The following is an 18,509-nucleotide window of genomic DNA, read 5'->3' on the forward strand; positions in this document are numbered from 1 at the left end:
CGGCTCCGACGTCTTGCTCAGTCCACGCCTACCAGTCATGTCGTCTTACGGCACCGTATTGCCCACCGTGGCACGCGGTATTCTTTCATCATGCCGTCCAGCTCTCAGAGAGAAGTCAATTGCTCCAGCTTTCTCGACATTCCAGCAAGTTCGAGGTGCGAAGAGCAACCCGCAGGCCAGAGGCAAGGGGAAGAAGGATAGCAAGTCGGATCGGAAAGGTCCTCGTGAATTCCGACAGAAGAACTTGAAGGATATGGAGCAGCATGCTCTTTGTGATGCGATGCGGTATGCAATCCCATGGGTGTCCATTGTTGGTATCGAGTATGGACCGTTTTTTGACATAGCATCTTCTCCGCAGGTATCTCCGGGCCGTTGAAGTTGGTCGCGAGCCCACGGCATCGAAATACGAAGTGCACATTCGCCTGCGCACAAGGCGAGATGGTCCCGTCATCCGAAACATGATCCGATTCCCCCATGCAGTCCAAACCGAGTCCCGCATCTGCGTCATCTGTCCTCCCGGGTCGAAGCAAGCAAAAGATGCGCTCGCCGCAGGAGCCGTCTTGGTTGGTGAGGATGAGGTGTTTGAGGCTGTGAAGGCCGGCAAGATCGAGTTCGACCGCTGTCTTGCCCACCCCGACAGTTTGCCGGCGCTGAACAAGGCCGCTCTGGGTCGTATCCTCGGTCCCCGTGGCCTGATGCCAAGTGTGAAGACCGGTACTGTGGTGGACGATGTTGCTGCTCGCGTGGAAATGTTGCGCGGAGGTACTGTTTACAGAGAGCGTGATGCCGTCATCCGTCTGCCCATCGGCCAACTGGGCTTCTCTCCGGAGCAACTGCGCGACAACCTGCGGACTACCATTGACCAGATCAAGAAGGATGCATCCGGGCTTAATGACCGTGTGAACAAGGAGATCTACGAAGTGGTGAGTGTATTAACCGTTTTGCAACTGCTTAGAGATGGTAACTAACCTGGCAATGTAGGTGCTGAGCTCTACCCACGGCCCCGGATTCAGCTTGAATGGCGAATTCAAGACCGACAACTCCCCCGAAACCTCTGCCTTGACCGGCGTGTAAAATATCCTGCTGTCTTATATTCATCTTGGCGTGTACAGATTTTGTTTTATTAGGAAAGGACCTGGTGTATTCATGGTATCATTTCTGTTCAATAGAGACTCCCGCAACCCTAAACGCCGACGCTATGCAACTTCAACGCATATTCCCGGAATAGCGCCCAAGTATATCTAAATTTTGAGGTTCTTGAGAGCAGCCACAGCACTCACATCCTCGCCCATCAGGTCATACAGGTGGAGGACAGCCATTGTACGCGCATCACGCTTGTCACCCGCAGGGCCAGCCCGCTCCAACGCGGTCTTCAGGTCCAGAAGAACGGTAGATTTGATCTTGGACACACGTGGCTGTTGCGCAAGAAGAAATGGATGGCTCTCACCCACTCGTTTAGCGATCGAGGTCAAGAATACGTATTTCTGGACATGTCGCTCCAGTCGCTTCAATGACACCGGGCCAGTTCCGTCCTCCAATTCCTCGTCGTCGCTTTCGTCGCTGCCGCTGCCATATAGATCCGAATCCGAATCGGACTCGTCATCAGCCGAGGCATCCCCATTCGGCGTAGATTTGTCCGCGATCATCAACCGGTGCTCCAGTTCTTCGACGCGGTCCGCATAATCCAGGAGATCTTTACCGATATCCGCCTGCGTTCGGAGTTGTCGTTTTTCGTTCAATAGCCCCTCTACCTCCCGACGGCGTGCTTCCACTTTATCCCGTATAGATTGCACATCCCGCTGAAAAGATAGCAGGCCCACTTTGACCCCTTCGATCTTCTCTTCTCCTCCGCGCAATGCGGTGCCGAGGGACAGGAAGTCCTGATAGTTCTCGTTGACCAGGTCCAGGAGCTCCTTGTTCAGCACTTGCTCCAAGCTCCGCAACTCTTGGCGCAAGTCTTCAAGACTCTGGTGTCGATTCCTCAACGAGGAGAGAAAGACCGCTGGGTCAAAGTCCGGGATCAGGAAAGAGGTTCGTGATAGCGGCTCGGGGAAAGGCAGGCCGGAGGGGTCCTCGTCGAAGTCAGAGGCAGACTCGTCCGAGTCGCCGAACTAGTTCAGATCCTATTAGTTTCCATTTCACATGGTAAGATTACTGAAGCACCAGTCAACCTACATGGAAACGATTCATGGTGTTGCCGACGGGTAAAGTAGCGGGTGCAGGTAAAGCTGAGTGGTGGAGCTTCGAAGCCAAACGTGTCGAGTCTTGGCGTTTGTTTGGCCGCTTCGGAGGACTGGACTGCTTAACTTTCCATTTCTTACTTTCTCACGTTCCTGCTTCTAGTGGACTTGCGCCGGCTCCGATTCTTGTCTCAACAACGGGCTTTCGTCCGCTAAGAACTTGCCAACGCATCGGAACCGTATGCACTTGTCCATGCGACTTGAGACGCACCTTGCCCCGTGAGTACATACTCGCCAGAAAGTGTTATTCCCCCGCAGACAGATACGCTTGCCGAGCGGGGTTTCCCCCCTCCTCCTCCCAGGGCTGCGTTGTCTAGCGTTGACGTGAGAGCCTGTGGTATCTATCTGCATTGGTGAGTTCGAAATGGACGCGGACTCGCGGTCGGCTCGTTGGGACGGAAGTCGGCTGTCGTCCTCGTCGTTCACTCGACAAGAATGGCCTCGACACGCTCCTCCGTCCGGCGACGCCGGCCCCTCCCATCAAGCAAGCTGGCGCTTCTTCGATCCCTTCCCCGAGAACGAGTACGTGCAATCTTTGTCTCTGCGTGAAGCGCAGGAAGAAACCCAACCCCGATCTCGAACATACGCCGCTGCTAATCTAACGTCCGAGCGGCCGTCGACCTTACCAACGCAGCCCGTTCTGGTCAGAGCGTATTCTGGAAATGCAGAGGATGAGCCGCGGAGCAAGCCATCGCCTATGTCTCCGCGCCGACTGTTCCCGTTTGCCGGGTCGAGGAGTTCGGCTTCACCCCGTCCATCGGGGCCGCCGCTCCCGTCGGATAAAGACTTCAGTATTGAGAGTATTCTGCAGGCCATCGATCCCGATATCCGCGGAACATTGGACTCAATCGCCGAGATCTGTGGGCGCAGTAAATTAAGTCTTGCCAATGAGTATGACAGTCACATCGCCCCGTTAGGGGAGATTCGTGCTTCACCGGGAGCTGGCTTGGTGACCGTCGACGAGGCAAGCTCGAGTGACGAACGCCGTGCTGATGAGGGTGTTATTGTTTTTGACGACGACCCTAGCATGATGGACACGGGACGTGATATGCATCCGTTCTCTTTTTATCGCTATCTGGAAAACCTCCGGCATGCTGCATCTGCCTTGGAGCGCAATGGCGGCTCGACCTCGTTGATGGCTGCACACTCTGCTATTATGAATCGAGAGCCAGTTCCAACTGCTGACGCAGAGAGAAGCATGCTGCCAACGATTCGCGAGTTTCCCTCGGGACCCAAGAACTCCAGCCGAGACTTACTGGGAAAGCACAAGCCCTCTGGTCATGCTGGTCAGAACTCGCGGGATATATCTACTCCAGCCATGGTCTCAGAAGTCCATTTTGATGCACGAGCAGACGATCAGCATGCTGCTGCTGCTGCTATGCCAGGTCCTGCTGTAGATGGTACCGACTCAGGTACTAGTCCAACCTCGGACGGCTGGAATACGCCTGATGTGGTCCAATCTCTCCTCGGTTGGTTAAGATGGACCACCCGCATTGTCGAGCCAGAGTCGCGACCTGCTTTGCAATCAGCCGAGGGCCGTCTGCGGGCTATGCTCGGGCAGGCAGCCGATGAGCACACGTATATGCCTGAAGCCTAGCTTGCCGGGGTATCTCAAGTTACGATGCCCGTTTTGTAATGACTGACGACGGATGACTTTTAACGAGTATATGACATTCTTCAAATACTTATATGTGTGCAAACACGCAATTTCCAATATTGAATTGATGGAATTTTCATTTTCCTTGGGATATATACTACCACGTAGGCTGGTATGCGTAAGAATCAACAACTCCCTTGATTATGCAGTGCGAATGGACAAAGACATCCTTAAAGCCCCCAACTTTTCTCTAAATTCGAAAAGGGAAGCCAACTACTACGAAGCCCCAGCCGTGGCCTGTACACCCCCAATTATCGTCTTCGCAAACTCTTCGAATCGGGGATACGACCAGCCCTCCTGGTATCTTTCCACCAAAGGCCTCGTGTCAGGCTCAGCCGGGGCTTCATCCTGTCCCCCCATCTCCTCGCCCTCATCTTCATCATCACTCTCAATCTCCACCTTGCCTTCCACAAGCTCTCCGAATTTCACATCGACAGGCACACGGCCCAAGAAGGGAATATTCAATTGCTGCGCCATGACTTCTCCACCCCCACTGGAGAACAAATTGCTCACCTCGCCACAGCACGGGCAAGCATATCCGGACATATTCTCGATAACCCCGAGAATGGGGATACTAGTCTTGACGCAGAAATTGGCTTCCTTGCGCACATCGGAGGTAGCAACGGCCTGTGGAGTCGTAACGAGCACTGCACCCGTCAAGCGAGGCAAATTCGACTGCGCGGCGACGGCGGCGTCCGTCGTGGATAGAGTGAGGAGTTGCTCTGCGAGCGCGATGTGTTCGTCACTCGTTCCTGGCGGGGTATCAATGAGGAGGTAATCCGTTTCACCCCACGATACATCTGATAGAAATTGGCGAATCATGGCAGTTTTCTTTGGTCCGCGCCAGATAACAGCGTCGCCGCGGTCTCGTAGGAGGAAGCCGAGGGACATGCAGCGGAGGGAGCCGCGGGGTTGAGGAGATGATGATGATGATGTAGTATCTGGTTGTGTAGTTACGGCATCGTGAACTGGTACGGGGAGCCATCCACTAGGTGATTGAGTGATTTTGGCGTCTTCTAAGCCGACGAGTCTTGGGATTGAAGGGCCTGTTAGGTCGATGTCGAGGATGCCGACGGATTTGCCTTGGAGAGAGAGCGCGAGGGCGAGTTGGAGGGTGACGGAGGATTTGCCAACACCTCCTTTGCCGGATAGAACCTGTAACACGAGTCTGTTAGTCTCTTGAAAATGAGTTGCTCTTATGATACTGCTGCTGCTGTTGCAATTTCCCAGCTCGCCCGTTGCCCCTCATGTATTCGTTATCGATAAGCCGCTGGGGGGAATTGTGAGGAGTCTTCTGCGCGAGGCTTCCTTGTATAGGGAAAGGGTTGCGTAGTTTTCGAAGGGAGCGCTCACCAGCACAATGTTCTTTACTCCATCTAGAGGCATCTTTGCGAAGGTAGAGGAATGTGTAGAGGAAAAGCAAAGACCGCGACGGACGGATAGGCTTAAGTGGGGGAGCCGACCTCGGACGCTTATCAATCGCCGCTCTCTGACTAAAACATCGACCGCGGACGGTTCTTACAGCTTCTATCTTTGTTGTATGGAATCTGAGCTGTCGAGGGCTGAATTTTCTAGTCATTATGTGATGACATTGGCCTACTGGACGTATCCAGCATAATGGATTCGTAATTCCTATCACTGTTTCCAACCACTAGGGTGCTAGAGACATAGTCTATCCCCGCCACCGCTCGCTTTTAAAAACAAACCCCCAGCAACAGATGAATGCGGAATGTACCTTAAGTCCACTTCTGGACAACCACGCCGCCTCGCTTGAACTCCGGCAAGTCACCAAGAGTAACGCTCCAGTCACTAAGCTCCTTGCTGGGGAACGTGGTCATAAGCACCCACGCGCGGTTCCGACCATCTGGGGTGGCTGCTGCAACAAAGGCGTAGACATCGCCGATGGTGGCGGTAGTGTTGAACCGAGATGTCAGTCGAGTGCCATCTCCCAATCGCGCCTGTATGGTGACTGTCGGCTGCGACTCATCCACTTCGGGCTTAGGAGGCTCAGCTGGAGAGGAAGTGGGAGCAGCAGAGGGAGTAGAGTCCTGGCTGCTTTGTACACCAGGGGTAGGGCTTCCGAGCCGCTGTCCGACACCCGAGAAGGGCTTGTATTTGGGCTTGGGTTTCACATAGTTCTCATCATGTTGCTTCAGTTCGACGTCGACTTCTTGGCCCGCTTGAACATTCATGATAGTCAGAGGGGCACGACCTTGGCGGATGCCCTCCAGGATCTCGGCGTTTCGGGGATCATCAGTACGGTATAGCTCGCCATCATCGACTGAGAAACCATCAGCCCAAAAGTGTAGAGTGCGGTGGACGCGCTGAGCACGCTGCGGTTGAGGTTCGGAGGGATCTTCGATGACTCGGCTCGGAGTGTCGTCGCCACCAAGGGTTCGGGCGGTTCCAGTGAAGTAAGATGGTCGGGACTGAGGCTCATCTGAGGAGGGAGGCTGCGCTCTATTCATGTAGTAGATCAGTATACGGTCCACGCCTTTCTCGTGAATCGTCCCTAAAACCTTACCTGCGGGCCTTTTCAAGGATCTTCCTTTTCAAATCGTCCGGATTCTGCACGGCCAGGCCAGACTTCTCACCACCGGCAAAGAAATCCTGATCCTCAGAGCCGTCCTCGGAGGACGAGTCACCACCGCTCCCTGAAGCAAAGTCTCCCAATGTCGCAAACTTCTTCTTCGGGGCAGCACGTCGGCTCGATGACGAAGACTGAGGTGCGGCAGAAGAGGAAGCTGGAGCAGGGGCTTCACCGAGGGAACGACCTCCTCCGGCTGTTCCAGATGTCTGTTCTGCACCTAGGCGCCGGCCACCACCAGTGTTCATGTCCTGTAAAGCCTCATCTTGCTCCGCGAAGAACTCGGTCACAGCAGCTTCCACGTCCCATCCGTTGGCAGAAAGGTACTCTTGTGCCTGAAGAACGCGCAAGGTCATTATTAGTACGCCTCATATGTCCAAAGAATCCGGTACTTACCTCTGCAGGCTTGGTTCCTGTCATGTTGCAGAACTGAGACACGACCTCGTCATGCTCTGCGGGGTTGTAGTCCATAATTAAGCTTGATGGATGATATCTGAGGGTGGATATGGGAGGGATATGAACGTAAATCTCCAAATTTGAAGTAGGGAAGGTAGTGCGCGAGGTATTGTAAAAGTCAAGAAAATGTAGAAGGGTATTGTTTGCGAGTCAACCCAGTCGAGCTGGAAGAGCCAGCTAAACACCGCGGGCAGGTACGTCACTCGCAATTGGTCAGCCGGAGCGGAGGATCTTCCGACCATCGGCGCCTGAGGCTCTTAGCCGATCTATAAAAATACAGTACTTTAGATCTTTAGAAACACAAAGCCTTCTTGGTAGCGCACAGTAAACTTCTATGACACTGAGCATTCAGCTGAGGAGTCTTTCAAATTTCCAGGAAGATCAATATTCTTATTAGCATTTCTGGAAGCATTATATTCAAACATAAGAAGTATCAAGGTTATGGGCATCGAGGATTATTCTTTGAGAGATGGATCACAATTGTAGAAAGAACTAATCTCTCTGAAAAATTCAAAGCAGGAGCCTATGTTCTCTGCCCAACAAATGGAAGCTTGAAGTCCAGCCCTGCCAGGTTTCGATATCTACCTCTGTAACTGATGGATGGAATCTTCTGCTGACATAATCCATACTGCCCGCGCCTCCAACGAGGAGCATCCCGACCGCCGGCCACTAGGAGCAGTTGACCTAAACCTTCGATTCACAGTCCACCTGGCCGATCCACGCCCTCGATAGCTAAATTTCTCTCGACATCTGTCAATTTAACTTTAACAACCTCTACCATCTATGGCCTCTGACGCCCCTGGCTCGCGGGTCGAGCTTTACGACTCCGCCCTGACTGTTCCCTCCGACTCGGAAAACTATTCGGCAAACAACGAGTCACCCTCTTCGCCTCCCTCGACCTCCAGCTCTCCCATGATTCTCTACAAGCCCCCCACGGTCTGGGGTCTGATCCGTGGTGCAGCTATCAACCTCCTGCTCCCATTTGTGAACGGTCTCATGCTGGGTTTCGGCGAGCTGTTCGCTCATGAAGCTGCTTTCCGCCTCGGGTGGTCTAACACGAAGGTTGGTGCCGATCATAACGTGTCAAATAGACTCTATAAGTGCTCACTATCTGTTTCTCGGTTCTAGATCTTCCCCATGTACCGCCGAACACATCCCGTGGGCCCTGGTGTCGAGGCTCGGGAGCTTCCTTCAGAGCGGAGGCGGGTTACCTCTGCTGCCGGCTTGAATGACACTGCGGCTTTGGAATAAATAGATGCCATTGGTCTGAAATCCCGGCTCTATCAAACCACTATTTCCTCAATTACTCAGAGCTACATTGATATGGGAAACACAAAACGGGTACATGTGTGTTTGGACAGATACCTGACCTTGGGTCAACACTTGGATGTAGCGCATGTACATAGACTGCTCAGCTGGCGCCTGGCGAACTGGATTTTTATACACATAATGCTTAGAATACGTCACTATTTCTTGCAATGAGTAAAAGTTTCAATGTACTTCAACTGTTGGTCCTATCCCTAACCCCCATCGCCATCGAACCTTTGCGACCGCCTGAGAAAGATTGAACCGTATAAACATTATAATCTGGTATCTAGACTTTGCTAGAATCTGAGCTATCTTTCTCACCCATACATAGGTGGCAATATAAACGGTAATTGGTTTGATCCGAGATATTCAAACGGGGTAGGAATAGTGACCATGAGCTTAAGCCCCCTAACATGTTATTTTATGCCTCAGAAATGGTGAGTGCATAGATTATTGGGATATATAAGGTAAGTTTTGTGGATAACTTTGAGACTCTTAAAGTATGCAAGATCTCTATATTTGCTTCATCCATTTTCTGCCCTGATTTCGATTCTTCTCGAGCGTGATTATGTCAATGCAGCGAGGTTGCCTTTAGGATTTGTTCATTGGGTTAGAGCCAAATAACTCTCTCCTTTGTATAAATTCCCAGTCTCTGAAAGGGCTTTCAAGTGCGAGAGCATGCATTGTAGTTCTTGCGGTCCAGAAGTGAACGGCCAAGCCGGCGATGACTCGGCATCGGATGTTTACCGGGAGGGTCTCCGCCCGGCAGAAAAAGTCTCCCCGACAGGCGCGGGAGATTCGCGATAGTCCGACTGTCCATTCATCAAATCACACCCTTTTTCGTTCCTTAGCAAAATGATGGGAGCTGCTGGCCTGAAAGGGCCCAGTGCAGCCACTACCTTTGTGCGGCAAAGGCTCATTGCGGTTCCTCGATCGACCCGATCGGTTTGTCCTATCTAGGATTCCGGGGAAAAAGTAACCACGTACTGACTAGTTTCTGGCAGGTCTCTACCTTCAGGCCCCAGCGCTTCCAATTCACCGGCCAGAAAGGTCAATTGACACTCGTTTCCTCTGTCAATGCTCCATGGCGCCGTGCTGCCCTTGCTGCTAGCCCTGCTGCGATCCGTTTCAACTCGACTTCGTCTGACCCAACACCCGCTTCCGTTCCCGAAACCACAACGCCGATTGATCCGGCCGATGTTGGTTTTGATATCTCGGAGATTCCAGAGAAGATTGGATACTTGAAGGAACTTGGAATGGATTACGGCTGGGGTCCGTCGTCCATGCTCCAATATGTGATCGAGCACATTCACATTTGGACGGGTTTGCCTTGGTGGGCTAGTATTGTCGGTGCCGCCGTCTTGGTGCGTGTCGGTCTGTTCAAGCCAACAATGGCTGCTTCCGACATGGGTGCCCGAACCCATAACGCTAAGTCTCTCATTGACCCGATTCGTCATGAGATGATAAAGGCTCGGACCACTGGACAGACACAAGAGTTTCAAATTAAGAAGGCTGAACTCGATAAGATTCAGGCCGAGCATGGGATCAAGCCCTCGAGGGCTCTCATTCCTATGCTGCAGATTCCCCTTGGCTACGGTATCTTCCGTGTCGTCCGTGGTATGACCTCTTTGCCAGTGCCGGGGTTGTTGAGTGAATCTGCTTTGTGGTTGAACGACTTGACCGTGGCCGACCAGCTATACTTGATCCCTGTTATTACAGCCTCGTGCTTGTATCTTACACTGAGGGTGAGTGAACCGTCGCCTTTTTCAATTGCAATTGGGTACGGACATTAACACACATGATAGAAAGGTGGTGAGACTGGTACCATGGACATTCTCAACACCTCTGCTGGTAAAGCCTTGCTGATTGGTCTTCCGGCTGTTTCTTTCACATTCATGGCTTTCCAGCCAGGTGCTTTGCAGTTGTACTTCCTGTCTACTGGTCTTCTCGGTCTTGCTCAAGCTTACATTATCAACAACGCCACCTTCCGTAACGCTATGGGCATGGCTATCCCGACCAAACGCCCAGCGCCGCAAGATTTGACCAACCTTGAGCAGCTTCAAGCCCGACTGGCAGAGCTCCAAGCCAATCCGGAGAAGTTCAGGCAAACCGAGGCAACCAAGGATAGTAATACCAGCAAAATCGACCAGGTCCAGAAGAGCATCAGCAGCTGGAGTGAACAGGCCAAGAAAGAAGTCACGGACAAGTGGAGCCAAGTGAGAGGCAACCAGACCAAGAATGCAGACGGCTCTGATGCCGCAAAGCCTCGTCTCAGCGAGCAGGACCGACAAGCCGCAGAAAGATACGAGAAGGAATCAAGGGTTCGGGAAGCCGTCTTGCGCGAGGAGCGTAATCACGCTCGTCGGAGCGCTCATATGAGGACTCTTGCATCTGAGCGGCAGAAGGCTCAGGATTCGTACAAGAATCTGCAGCCGGTTGGTCGCGTCAGCCAAGATCGGAGGAAGTGATCTTCTTCATTGTGTATAAACTGTAAATTATGGCGCTTTGACTTTGGCATTCTATGTTTTCATGTATTACAGAGTTAGAATCTATTTGGACCACTCTTCCATCGCTTGTCGTGAAGTGTAGCGTTTTCTTTCTCCATGAAAAGCAATTCGAGTCGCTTTATTAGACATGCCCATAAGACGTCCACCATTTTCCTGAATTGCATGCACGCGCGACTACGTGCCGTCTTGCCAGATAAGCTAAGAACTTAATATGACTTTTTACAGCATATTTTAACGAGGCAGAAGGGAAAAGTAGCATCAAACAAACCAAAGAGCCACTGGGTAGGCTCGCTCATGTAGTTCGCATCGGAATCGAGACAGCCGGCAACGGCAACGGCCTCTTCTCATCCTCTACAAAAAACTTTCGCTCCAATTTCTCTGTCATCGATGCACAGAACGGGTCCACATACGCTGTCCAAGCCGCTGCAAGCACATACACCAGTCCAATCCACACCGGTATACTGATAGCAACAACCCACGGCGGATGCAATGGCAACCAATCCCGCTCATCATCAGTGGCAGCTTCACCTCCTTCCCATGGCTGGCCACTAATCCCATATAACATCCAACAAAGGACGACACGCAGCATCGTCCCATGGATGAGATATACTGCAAAACTCTGCTTGCCAAGCCAGAGCAACAGTCGATTGGCGAGGAACTTCTTTGTCGATGGAGAGAGGTAGATCGCTAAGATGACGAGGTCCACACCCAAGGCTGAGTAGCGCTTTCCGATGTTGACGTCTGGTGGGAATATATATTCCGATATTTTGAACATGAAATCCGACCAGGGCATCCATTCTGGATGTTCACCGGGGTAGGAGGCAATTAGAAGACCCGCTACCGCGAGTGGTATGGTGATGAGCTTTCGAGTATAGCGATGGGTTTCTACCCAATTCTTGAGAGCGGTGGTGTATGAGAGATCACTGAGAAGGACACCAAAGATAGCTTGCATTTGGAATGTTTCTAAGTGAGATGGGATTTAGTTAGCAGGTTGTACGCCGAGGAAATATGTCAAGGGAATTGCCGAGATATATAGTTCGTACCCGTATCTTTCGCAGCATCTTGGTGATAATATAGCAGCATCCCAACGTAAACGGCGACTCGATATCGGAACTGCATGAACATCGTCGCGATAAGAATAATAAAGACCAGCATTGAGGCCTTTAGCAACGGCAAAAGAGCCCACTGGTGGTCATCGTATGTCATATACCCCGTCGTCCAAGTCGACAAAAAGTTCTCCCCTAACCGAATAATCTCTTTCCAGAGAGAGTCCTCTAGATCCGGGGATGCATATCGACACCACCAGCTATCAGAGCGGTTGGCAACAGTGAACCCACCAAATTGGGCGACCGTCCACGAAATTATCAAGGCAATAGTTGCCGGGAAGATCAGTCGCGGTGGTCTTCGAAACGCGCTCTTGGCGATTGTTGTAAAAGCAGCGGCTGTGTCACCAGCCCGTGAGAGTTTCAAGGGTTTCAAGGCACATACGTAGCCAGTAAGAAATGCAAAGATAGTGACGCCTATACGGCCTTGCCACGGGATGCGGAGAATAGGCCATTGTAGTATGCGTGGGGTGGCGTCTTCGGTGTCCCTTGGTGAAAAGAGGTCAAAGTCCCAAGCGCGGGCAAGATGTGTCAGGACGACTAGAAAAGAAGCGATGCCTCGCAAGCCCTAGACAATGAGAAGCTCAAGAGTTAGCAGAACGATAAGTGATTAGGGCATGCAAACATACATCAATCCACTTCACGCTCTTTCGAGGATCGCCTTTCGTGGAGGCGTCCCTTTGACTCCATGGGAGAACAGCCGGAATGGTGTCTTTCAAACGAGTGTATAGATGGGAAGAAGATGGAGAGACCGACATGATGAATATCAGGATTTGTATGAAATTCAATTAAAAAGAATGACTGAGTGCTTCAAACACTCTAGAGAGATATCATATCAGAACGAAAATCGAAATACACCATCAGGTTGACATCGCCGTCAAAATGTCCCTGCGATGGCTAAAGGAATGGATAGTACGGAGTATGTAGGAGATACACAGAAAACATCTTAGAAAGACAAGCAGCCCATCCAGGACAGTGCCCTTTGATTTAGTCCCCAGAGAAGTAATATGCCAAGAAAGAAGGGGGACAACAGCGTTCCAAATCTTCAAATAGAAGCCACAAATAGAAAATAGATACATACGAGTCCCTACATCGCATGAGCCGATGAGCAGGTCCAATTATGCGATAACCAGCCCGTAATTTTGTCGAACGACTGGGTTAGAAATGTCTGGATATGCTTCGCCATGGCTAGGGGGGTCACAAAGTGCCAATCAAGACGCGAATTTTCAAAGCCCTGGCCAGGTATGCCAAGGGGGAATGGGCAGTTCTACTGCGATCCTTTGGGAGAAGTCAAAAGACTGATATGCGGGAGGCGAGACCCTTGCAGGACCTGCAGAGACATTGCTTAAATGGGATTGAGTGTGTCGATCTAACTGTATATCTGCTTCTTCCTGTGAAATACATTGCTATAGCCCATGAAGGAGGCGTTCTATTTATGCAGTATACAGGATTGGCGTCTCAGACGGCTTCAGGGGGAGCAAGGATACACCGTAGTAAGCGGACCATGGCATTCATGGACCAGGGGACGCGTTTACATATCTTGTTTGAAATATCCGTCGAATGAGCAGCTCAAAAAGGAGCCCTGCCAAGCCTTTCTAACCTCCTGGATTGGCAGATCAAGCAGAATGTGGCGGAATGTAAGCTTCTTATTCACAGGTCCGAATTATTTGACACACCTCTCGATCCTCTAAATGCAGACAGCTTGGTCTACCCTTTACGTGGCCAAGAGTCGGACGCTGAAGAATCAAGAATAGTTTGGTATCAAATTTTATGTCCAGGAACCCCCAATGAAACACCGCTAGTACTGTATGTAATTAGAACACTCCAACAAATCATGGACCGACAGCCTTGTCAATAGAACCCAAGCGCCCGTGAAGAAAAGTCCATACTGCCAATGAACCCTTTTTATGAAGCCAAAAAGAAGAATGCTTGATTAGCGGAATAATCGTCGGCCTCCCACGCTGCCAGAGCCCCACGTAACTGAACCCTTGACTCCGAGATTGTCCATGCTCAATCCCGAAAAACCGACACCGCCACCCTCGCCATCACGCTTGTATCGACGAAGCGCTTCACGCAGGTGTGATGGTAGAAGCTGGCCGCGATGCGGGTTGGGTGGTGGACGGAACTCCCGTCGGGGGCGTAGAAGCGCAGGACTTGATGCTGATGGCTTGCCGACTTGTTGTAAAGATAGAGATGGGGACATATGAGGGGCAGGAGTAGAGGGGGTCGAGTTGAGGTGATTTGCTGGGACAGAAGACGGTCTAATCTGGTCTGTCTCCGTTGGCTCTTTCTTGATGCCATTGCTGAGGGTTCCTGAATTGGGCCCTGGGACGGGGGTGCCTGAAGGAGTAGGAGGTGCAGTCTTTGACTGCGTGGCCGCGGCTTGAGCTCTGGCCTGAGCTGCTTTCTCCGCGGCAGCTTCTTCAGCATCAAATGCTGTTCGTGCCGCTAGGTCGAAAGCATCGGCCCATTCGGCCTGAACTGTTCGTGCCTTCTCGATCATCTCACCCGCGAACACCTTCGTGAAACCGTTGACTGTAGTAACCACACTGGCCGGGACAGATTGTGAGAGCGCATGGTTGACAATACGGCGGAGGGATTCCTTGCGAAGCTTCGCCCGCTTGAAAAGATCATATCGCTCGGATTGCTGAGGGTTAAAAGCATCGACCAGGATCCTGTAGAAGCAGTATGGTTAGTCTTCCAGCCCATCAGCCATAAAAGATGACGATCAACATACGCCAAATTCTTTTTCTCAGCTTCTGTATCCGTAGTTCCCTCCTCTCGACCCAAAAGCTCTCCCTCATCATCGTCATCATCATCCTCGGCATCATCACCACCTCCTCCAGCACCTCCGCCCATACCCCCTCGCACCGAGCCTTCGGCATCGACAGATCCAAGCCGCGCATCTCCAGCGCGCGAGCTCATCGCATCTTCCCGCTCACGCTCGCGCTCCTTCTCAGCTTTGCTCTTTCTTCCGCGCTTCTTTCCGCGAGCTGCGCCAGCGAAGACGCCGTCCGCACTTGCGCCGCCAATACTTCCAGTGAAACTGCCCGTCACGCTTCCGGCATCGCTGGCCGCACCGAAGCTGCGCTCTGCTGTATCGAGACCAGTCGGAAATGAGGTTTGTCTGAGAGGGTGCATACGAGGTTTCTTGCCGAGTGGTTGTGAGGCTGAGGAGGTGATGGAGGGTCGTTTGAGCGGGTTGGTTGGGGTCTGATACGGTGGTGGTGACGACATTTTGAAGAACTGTGTATGTAGCTAGAGGGCTCAAAGCGAGTGGCGTGGAAGAGGTAGGTGAGAATGGTGTTGGGAGTATTAGAAACCAGATGTCTGCTCAATCCGACCTGCTCTGGCGGTCTTGGTGAGGTCCGTCGAGTTTAGCGATGCGCTTCGACCCTGGTCCAAGGCCGTAGAGCGGAGAGAATGAAAGTTTCAAAAGATGGAAAAAGTGCAAAAGAACCAGCAAATGAAACCTGCCGAAGGACCCGCCTACGAGAGTGAAGAAGTCGCCAAATGAGTAGCCGATGCCAGCCAGACGCGATCAGAATTGAGTCGCGCCGATTCTCGAAGAGACCCGACCGCCTACCATATTTGGAAACTATATCCTCGGGGGAGACTACGTAAAAAACGAAGCTTAAATGAACGATAATGTGGGTTTACTACGACAACCCAGGAGATTAATATAGAGATTAAATATTGAGGTAGAGTACTAACGGATCAATTATGAAGAAAGTGTGACAAGATGAACCATTCATGATAACAATAAAAAGGCCAAAATCAAGATCGCTGATGGAGTCCAGCTGGAACAAACACGACAAAAATGACAAGACGCTTAGAGCGTAGACATGCAATGCTGCGTACTATGTAAAGACAGGAGGAATGACAATCCACATAGTCCCAAACCTGGAACGAGGAAAGCAGATAATCTGTGCACGATATGGACTAAAGAAATGGACACTAAAGCAGGTCAACAACTGGAAAACAGCGGACGTGGACAGAGGAACCAGGCCATCTCCAACGCGTCATGTAGGAGTGATGCCCTTAGAACCTCTCTCCAAGCCGGGGAGCCCCCCTTTCCAGTCGTTGCGCTCATAGTAGCGGAACACAAGGTCGTAGCCGTTCAGGTCATGGACGATGCGGTCGACGCGGCGGTAACCCTCGATGTGCTCCATCTTGGGGTTGCGACGCATGGCCTGGCGCTGCGCATGCGCCTCGTGGAAGCCATGCGCCTCGCCGCCCAGTTCCTCAATGACAGGCTTAGTCTCGAACAGAGTGATGCTGAAACGGCCGGGCTTGAAAATATCAACGACTTGCTGAATGATGTCGTTGGTAGCCTTGCCGTTCTGCGAATGCGGAACGTTGGTCTCGAAGGACGCATACGAGCAGTGCGGCTCTGGGGTGACGTGCACGGTGAAATAGTGCGTAGGAGCCTTGCCATCCGGAGCAGGGACGACGCCGTTGGCAGAGAAGCCACAGGGCGTAAACAGGTACGCATCGATGCGAGAATCGGGGTACTTGCTCTTGGGATAAACGTCCGACAGGCCGCAGGCATCAGATACCACGGTACCAAGTGCGTGACCCTCAGTAGTCAGCTCTGCCGGTAGCAGACGGTCCGCATCCGGATCATCGGGGTCAGAGCCGTTGTCGAACACATCAATGTGATCATCCTTGTCGAAATTGCGGTGACGCTTCTCAGCCACAGCGGTGGCATTGTCCAGGTAGAACTGTTTCGCGTTCTCCTCGTCCAGGTCAGTCATCAGGACCTCCAGAGTCTCATCGTGCTCGTCGCAGTCGGCGATCGGAGAGGGCCTGGGGAAGCTGAGAACCTTGGTTTCAGTCTCCGGGAACTTGACATCCTCTTCCTTGGGGCTCGCCGGGGGAGTGAGCAGAGTGTGAGGCTCGGTCAGGTACAGATACCAATGCTCTCCGTTCATTTTCCCAATCATGTAGGCACTGCCATTCTGGAACAGCTTGTCCATGTTGCGAACCTCGTCGCGCCAGCTGCGGTGGGGACCACGCTGGCGGTCAGGGAACAAGTAGTTCTTGCGGCTGTAGAACACCCGGTAAGGAGCTGCCGCAACGGTGATCCCACGAGACGGCGGAGCAGTCGCGCGGGGGAAGCCTGCAAAGAGGGCGGCAATCTCCAAGATGCGCGGGAGACCCGACAGAAGCGTGGTTGTGCCACAGGTCTTGAGGATCAGCTTGTGGGGCCAGACGAACATGCTAGACTCGGACAGGAGGTAGGCATCCACATCCTCGGATGAGACAACCGACAGAACCTGACAATTGACAAGATCCAGCATATCCTTCCAGATCTCGCCCGGCACCTTCTTCAGACCCTCGGGGCCTGCAGCGCCGAGCTCACTGGCAGACGGAGCAAACCAGACCTCGAGCAGCTTCTCGGGACCTATTTAAAATTGTGAGTAGTTATTCGCAGATTATACCACCAGAAATCGACTGACCTTCAAAGGCACTGCTGGAGTCAAGGTCCTGAGTGGCCTCATAGTTGATGGTCAGAGAAGGAGTCCCCGCAAAGGATGACGGGGACTGGGTGTAATTCTTCGGAATACCGACGTAAACCATATCCGTTGATTGATGCAGCCGCGGCTGTTGTAAAGATTGAGCAATTAACGGTATCGAAGATGGTGACTGAGTGACGTCGGACCGCCCTGGGAGCTGTTTGATGGAGACAAAAGGCTTTAGAAGCACTGTCTACTTACCCAGACGAACAAGGGGGCGATGCCCGTCTGAGAAGAGAAGGCCCTGAGGACAGAGAGAAACTGGCTGACAAGCCAGGCAGGTGAGCACTTAACAGACCGGAAGGGCCGCTAAGGAGGCAGGAACGCGAAGGAGAGGAGAAAGATGCTACAAAGAATTGTGACTGTCAGTCCAGTACCCTCGTGCTGGAAGATACCGATACCGGTCAAAGTATCGGGTCTAGCAGACGAGAGTATCTGCTTTGTGCAAGAGGTATGGAGGAAAGTTGGCGGTTGGTGATGGCGTGAGTCGTGCTATCGAGGCCTAGAGAGAATAGACAAATTAGTACATGTCGTGTAGTATATTGTGTGTCGAGTTAATTGGTATTGGGAAGGGAAGATGTAAGAGGGTTGTGCCTCAAAGTAGCTCAGCCCTAAGCTGTCGCGCCAACACGAGAAAAAAAAACAAGAATTGTCCCATATTTGTGGATCGGTGCCTTCCGTGAGGGGTAACCGAGGGCAAAAAAAAAAAAAAAAGGCATTCACACATACTTCGCGGGCTTGGATAGAAATCGCAGAAGATCCTTCGGGCTCATGAAAGGCAGGAAAGGAAATTCAGCTTAAAACTGCACGATGTCGCGCGAGGCCACAGTCGTGAACATCAGTGGGGTGACGAAGGCAGAAAAGAGTCGTGTCGAGTCGAGTCGGACTTTGCTAACAAGCCCAATGAGTGCCCGAGATGCAATTGACAGCTCTGAGCTGGTCAAGAGAAAAAAGGTATTCTCTCGGAAGATTTGCTTAACCAAAGGTAAGACAGCCGATGGTCAATGTGCAGACCTCGAGAGGAGGGGTGGCAGCAGGAAAATGTTTGCTGTAACGGGCGGTTTAGTTGGTGAGCGATTTTATCTGTGGGCCCGAGCTCGTGGGGCGCTTCGGGATCAAAATCTGTCTGACA

The 18,509-nt window shown here is 52.0% G+C and overlaps 10 protein-coding genes across 10 annotated transcripts; 4 read left to right on the top strand and 6 right to left on the bottom strand.

Moving 5' to 3' along the window:
- Positions 1-37: 37 nt before the first annotated feature.
- On the top strand, positions 38-1,074 carry N7458_003072 (mitochondrial 54S ribosomal protein uL1m; the record flags this gene model as incomplete). Its single annotated transcript, XM_056906455.1, has 3 exons — positions 38-285; positions 359-923; positions 982-1,074. 3 exons carry the CDS (start codon positions 38-40, stop codon positions 1,072-1,074), a joined length of 906 nt encoding a protein of 301 aa, XP_056770562.1.
- Positions 1,075-1,241: 167 nt separating this feature from the next.
- On the bottom strand, positions 1,242-2,190 carry N7458_003073 (COG2 family protein; the record flags this gene model as incomplete). Its single annotated transcript, XM_056906456.1, has 2 exons — positions 1,242-2,111; positions 2,176-2,190. The coding sequence occupies 2 exons, from the start codon at positions 2,188-2,190 to the stop codon at positions 1,242-1,244; spliced, it is 885 nt and encodes a 294-aa protein (XP_056770563.1).
- Positions 2,191-2,604: 414 nt separating this feature from the next.
- Positions 2,605-3,837, top strand: N7458_003074 (uncharacterized protein; the record flags this gene model as incomplete). The annotated part of the gene is made up of 1 exon (XM_056906457.1): positions 2,605-3,837. The coding sequence occupies one exon, from the start codon at positions 2,605-2,607 to the stop codon at positions 3,835-3,837; it is 1,233 nt and encodes a 410-aa protein (XP_056770564.1).
- Positions 3,838-4,113: 276 nt separating this feature from the next.
- On the bottom strand, positions 4,114-5,283 carry N7458_003075 (Mrp/NBP35 family ATP-binding protein; the record flags this gene model as incomplete). The annotated part of the gene is made up of 2 exons (XM_056906458.1): positions 4,114-5,052; positions 5,251-5,283. The coding sequence occupies 2 exons, from the start codon at positions 5,281-5,283 to the stop codon at positions 4,114-4,116; spliced, it is 972 nt and encodes a 323-aa protein (XP_056770565.1).
- A 350-nt stretch (positions 5,284-5,633) lies between these two features.
- N7458_003076 (protein phosphatase regulator SHP1) lies at positions 5,634-6,955 on the bottom strand (the record flags this gene model as incomplete). The annotated part of the gene is made up of 3 exons (XM_056906459.1): positions 5,634-6,357; positions 6,422-6,819; positions 6,881-6,955. 3 exons carry the CDS (start codon positions 6,953-6,955, stop codon positions 5,634-5,636), a joined length of 1,197 nt encoding a protein of 398 aa, XP_056770566.1.
- Positions 6,956-7,723: 768 nt separating this feature from the next.
- Positions 7,724-8,191, top strand: N7458_003077 (TOM13-domain-containing protein; the record flags this gene model as incomplete). Its single annotated transcript, XM_056906460.1, has 2 exons — positions 7,724-8,002; positions 8,069-8,191. The coding sequence occupies 2 exons, from the start codon at positions 7,724-7,726 to the stop codon at positions 8,189-8,191; spliced, it is 402 nt and encodes a 133-aa protein (XP_056770567.1).
- A 912-nt stretch (positions 8,192-9,103) lies between these two features.
- Positions 9,104-10,716, top strand: N7458_003078 (membrane insertase OXA1; the record flags this gene model as incomplete). Its single annotated transcript, XM_056906461.1, has 3 exons — positions 9,104-9,193; positions 9,253-9,993; positions 10,054-10,716. The coding sequence occupies 3 exons, from the start codon at positions 9,104-9,106 to the stop codon at positions 10,714-10,716; spliced, it is 1,494 nt and encodes a 497-aa protein (XP_056770568.1).
- A 331-nt stretch (positions 10,717-11,047) lies between these two features.
- On the bottom strand, positions 11,048-12,616 carry N7458_003079 (acyltransferase family protein; the record flags this gene model as incomplete). The annotated part of the gene is made up of 3 exons (XM_056906462.1): positions 11,048-11,718; positions 11,799-12,426; positions 12,488-12,616. The coding sequence occupies 3 exons, from the start codon at positions 12,614-12,616 to the stop codon at positions 11,048-11,050; spliced, it is 1,428 nt and encodes a 475-aa protein (XP_056770569.1).
- Positions 12,617-13,791: 1,175 nt separating this feature from the next.
- N7458_003080 (transcription initiation factor TFIID subunit 11 family protein) lies at positions 13,792-15,095 on the bottom strand (the record flags this gene model as incomplete). Its single annotated transcript, XM_056906463.1, has 2 exons — positions 13,792-14,533; positions 14,596-15,095. The coding sequence occupies 2 exons, from the start codon at positions 15,093-15,095 to the stop codon at positions 13,792-13,794; spliced, it is 1,242 nt and encodes a 413-aa protein (XP_056770570.1).
- A 785-nt stretch (positions 15,096-15,880) lies between these two features.
- Positions 15,881-17,441, bottom strand: N7458_003081 (adenosylmethionine decarboxylase SPE2; the record flags this gene model as incomplete). The annotated part of the gene is made up of 2 exons (XM_056906464.1): positions 15,881-17,265; positions 17,321-17,441. 2 exons carry the CDS (start codon positions 17,439-17,441, stop codon positions 15,881-15,883), a joined length of 1,506 nt encoding a protein of 501 aa, XP_056770571.1.
- Positions 17,442-18,509: the final 1,068 nt, after the last annotated feature.

This window comes from Penicillium daleae (assembly GCF_028827525.1).
Source record: "Penicillium daleae strain IBT 16125 chromosome Unknown utg000002l_segment0_segment0, whole genome shotgun sequence".
Classification (NCBI taxonomy): domain Eukaryota; kingdom Fungi; phylum Ascomycota; class Eurotiomycetes; order Eurotiales; family Aspergillaceae; genus Penicillium; species Penicillium daleae.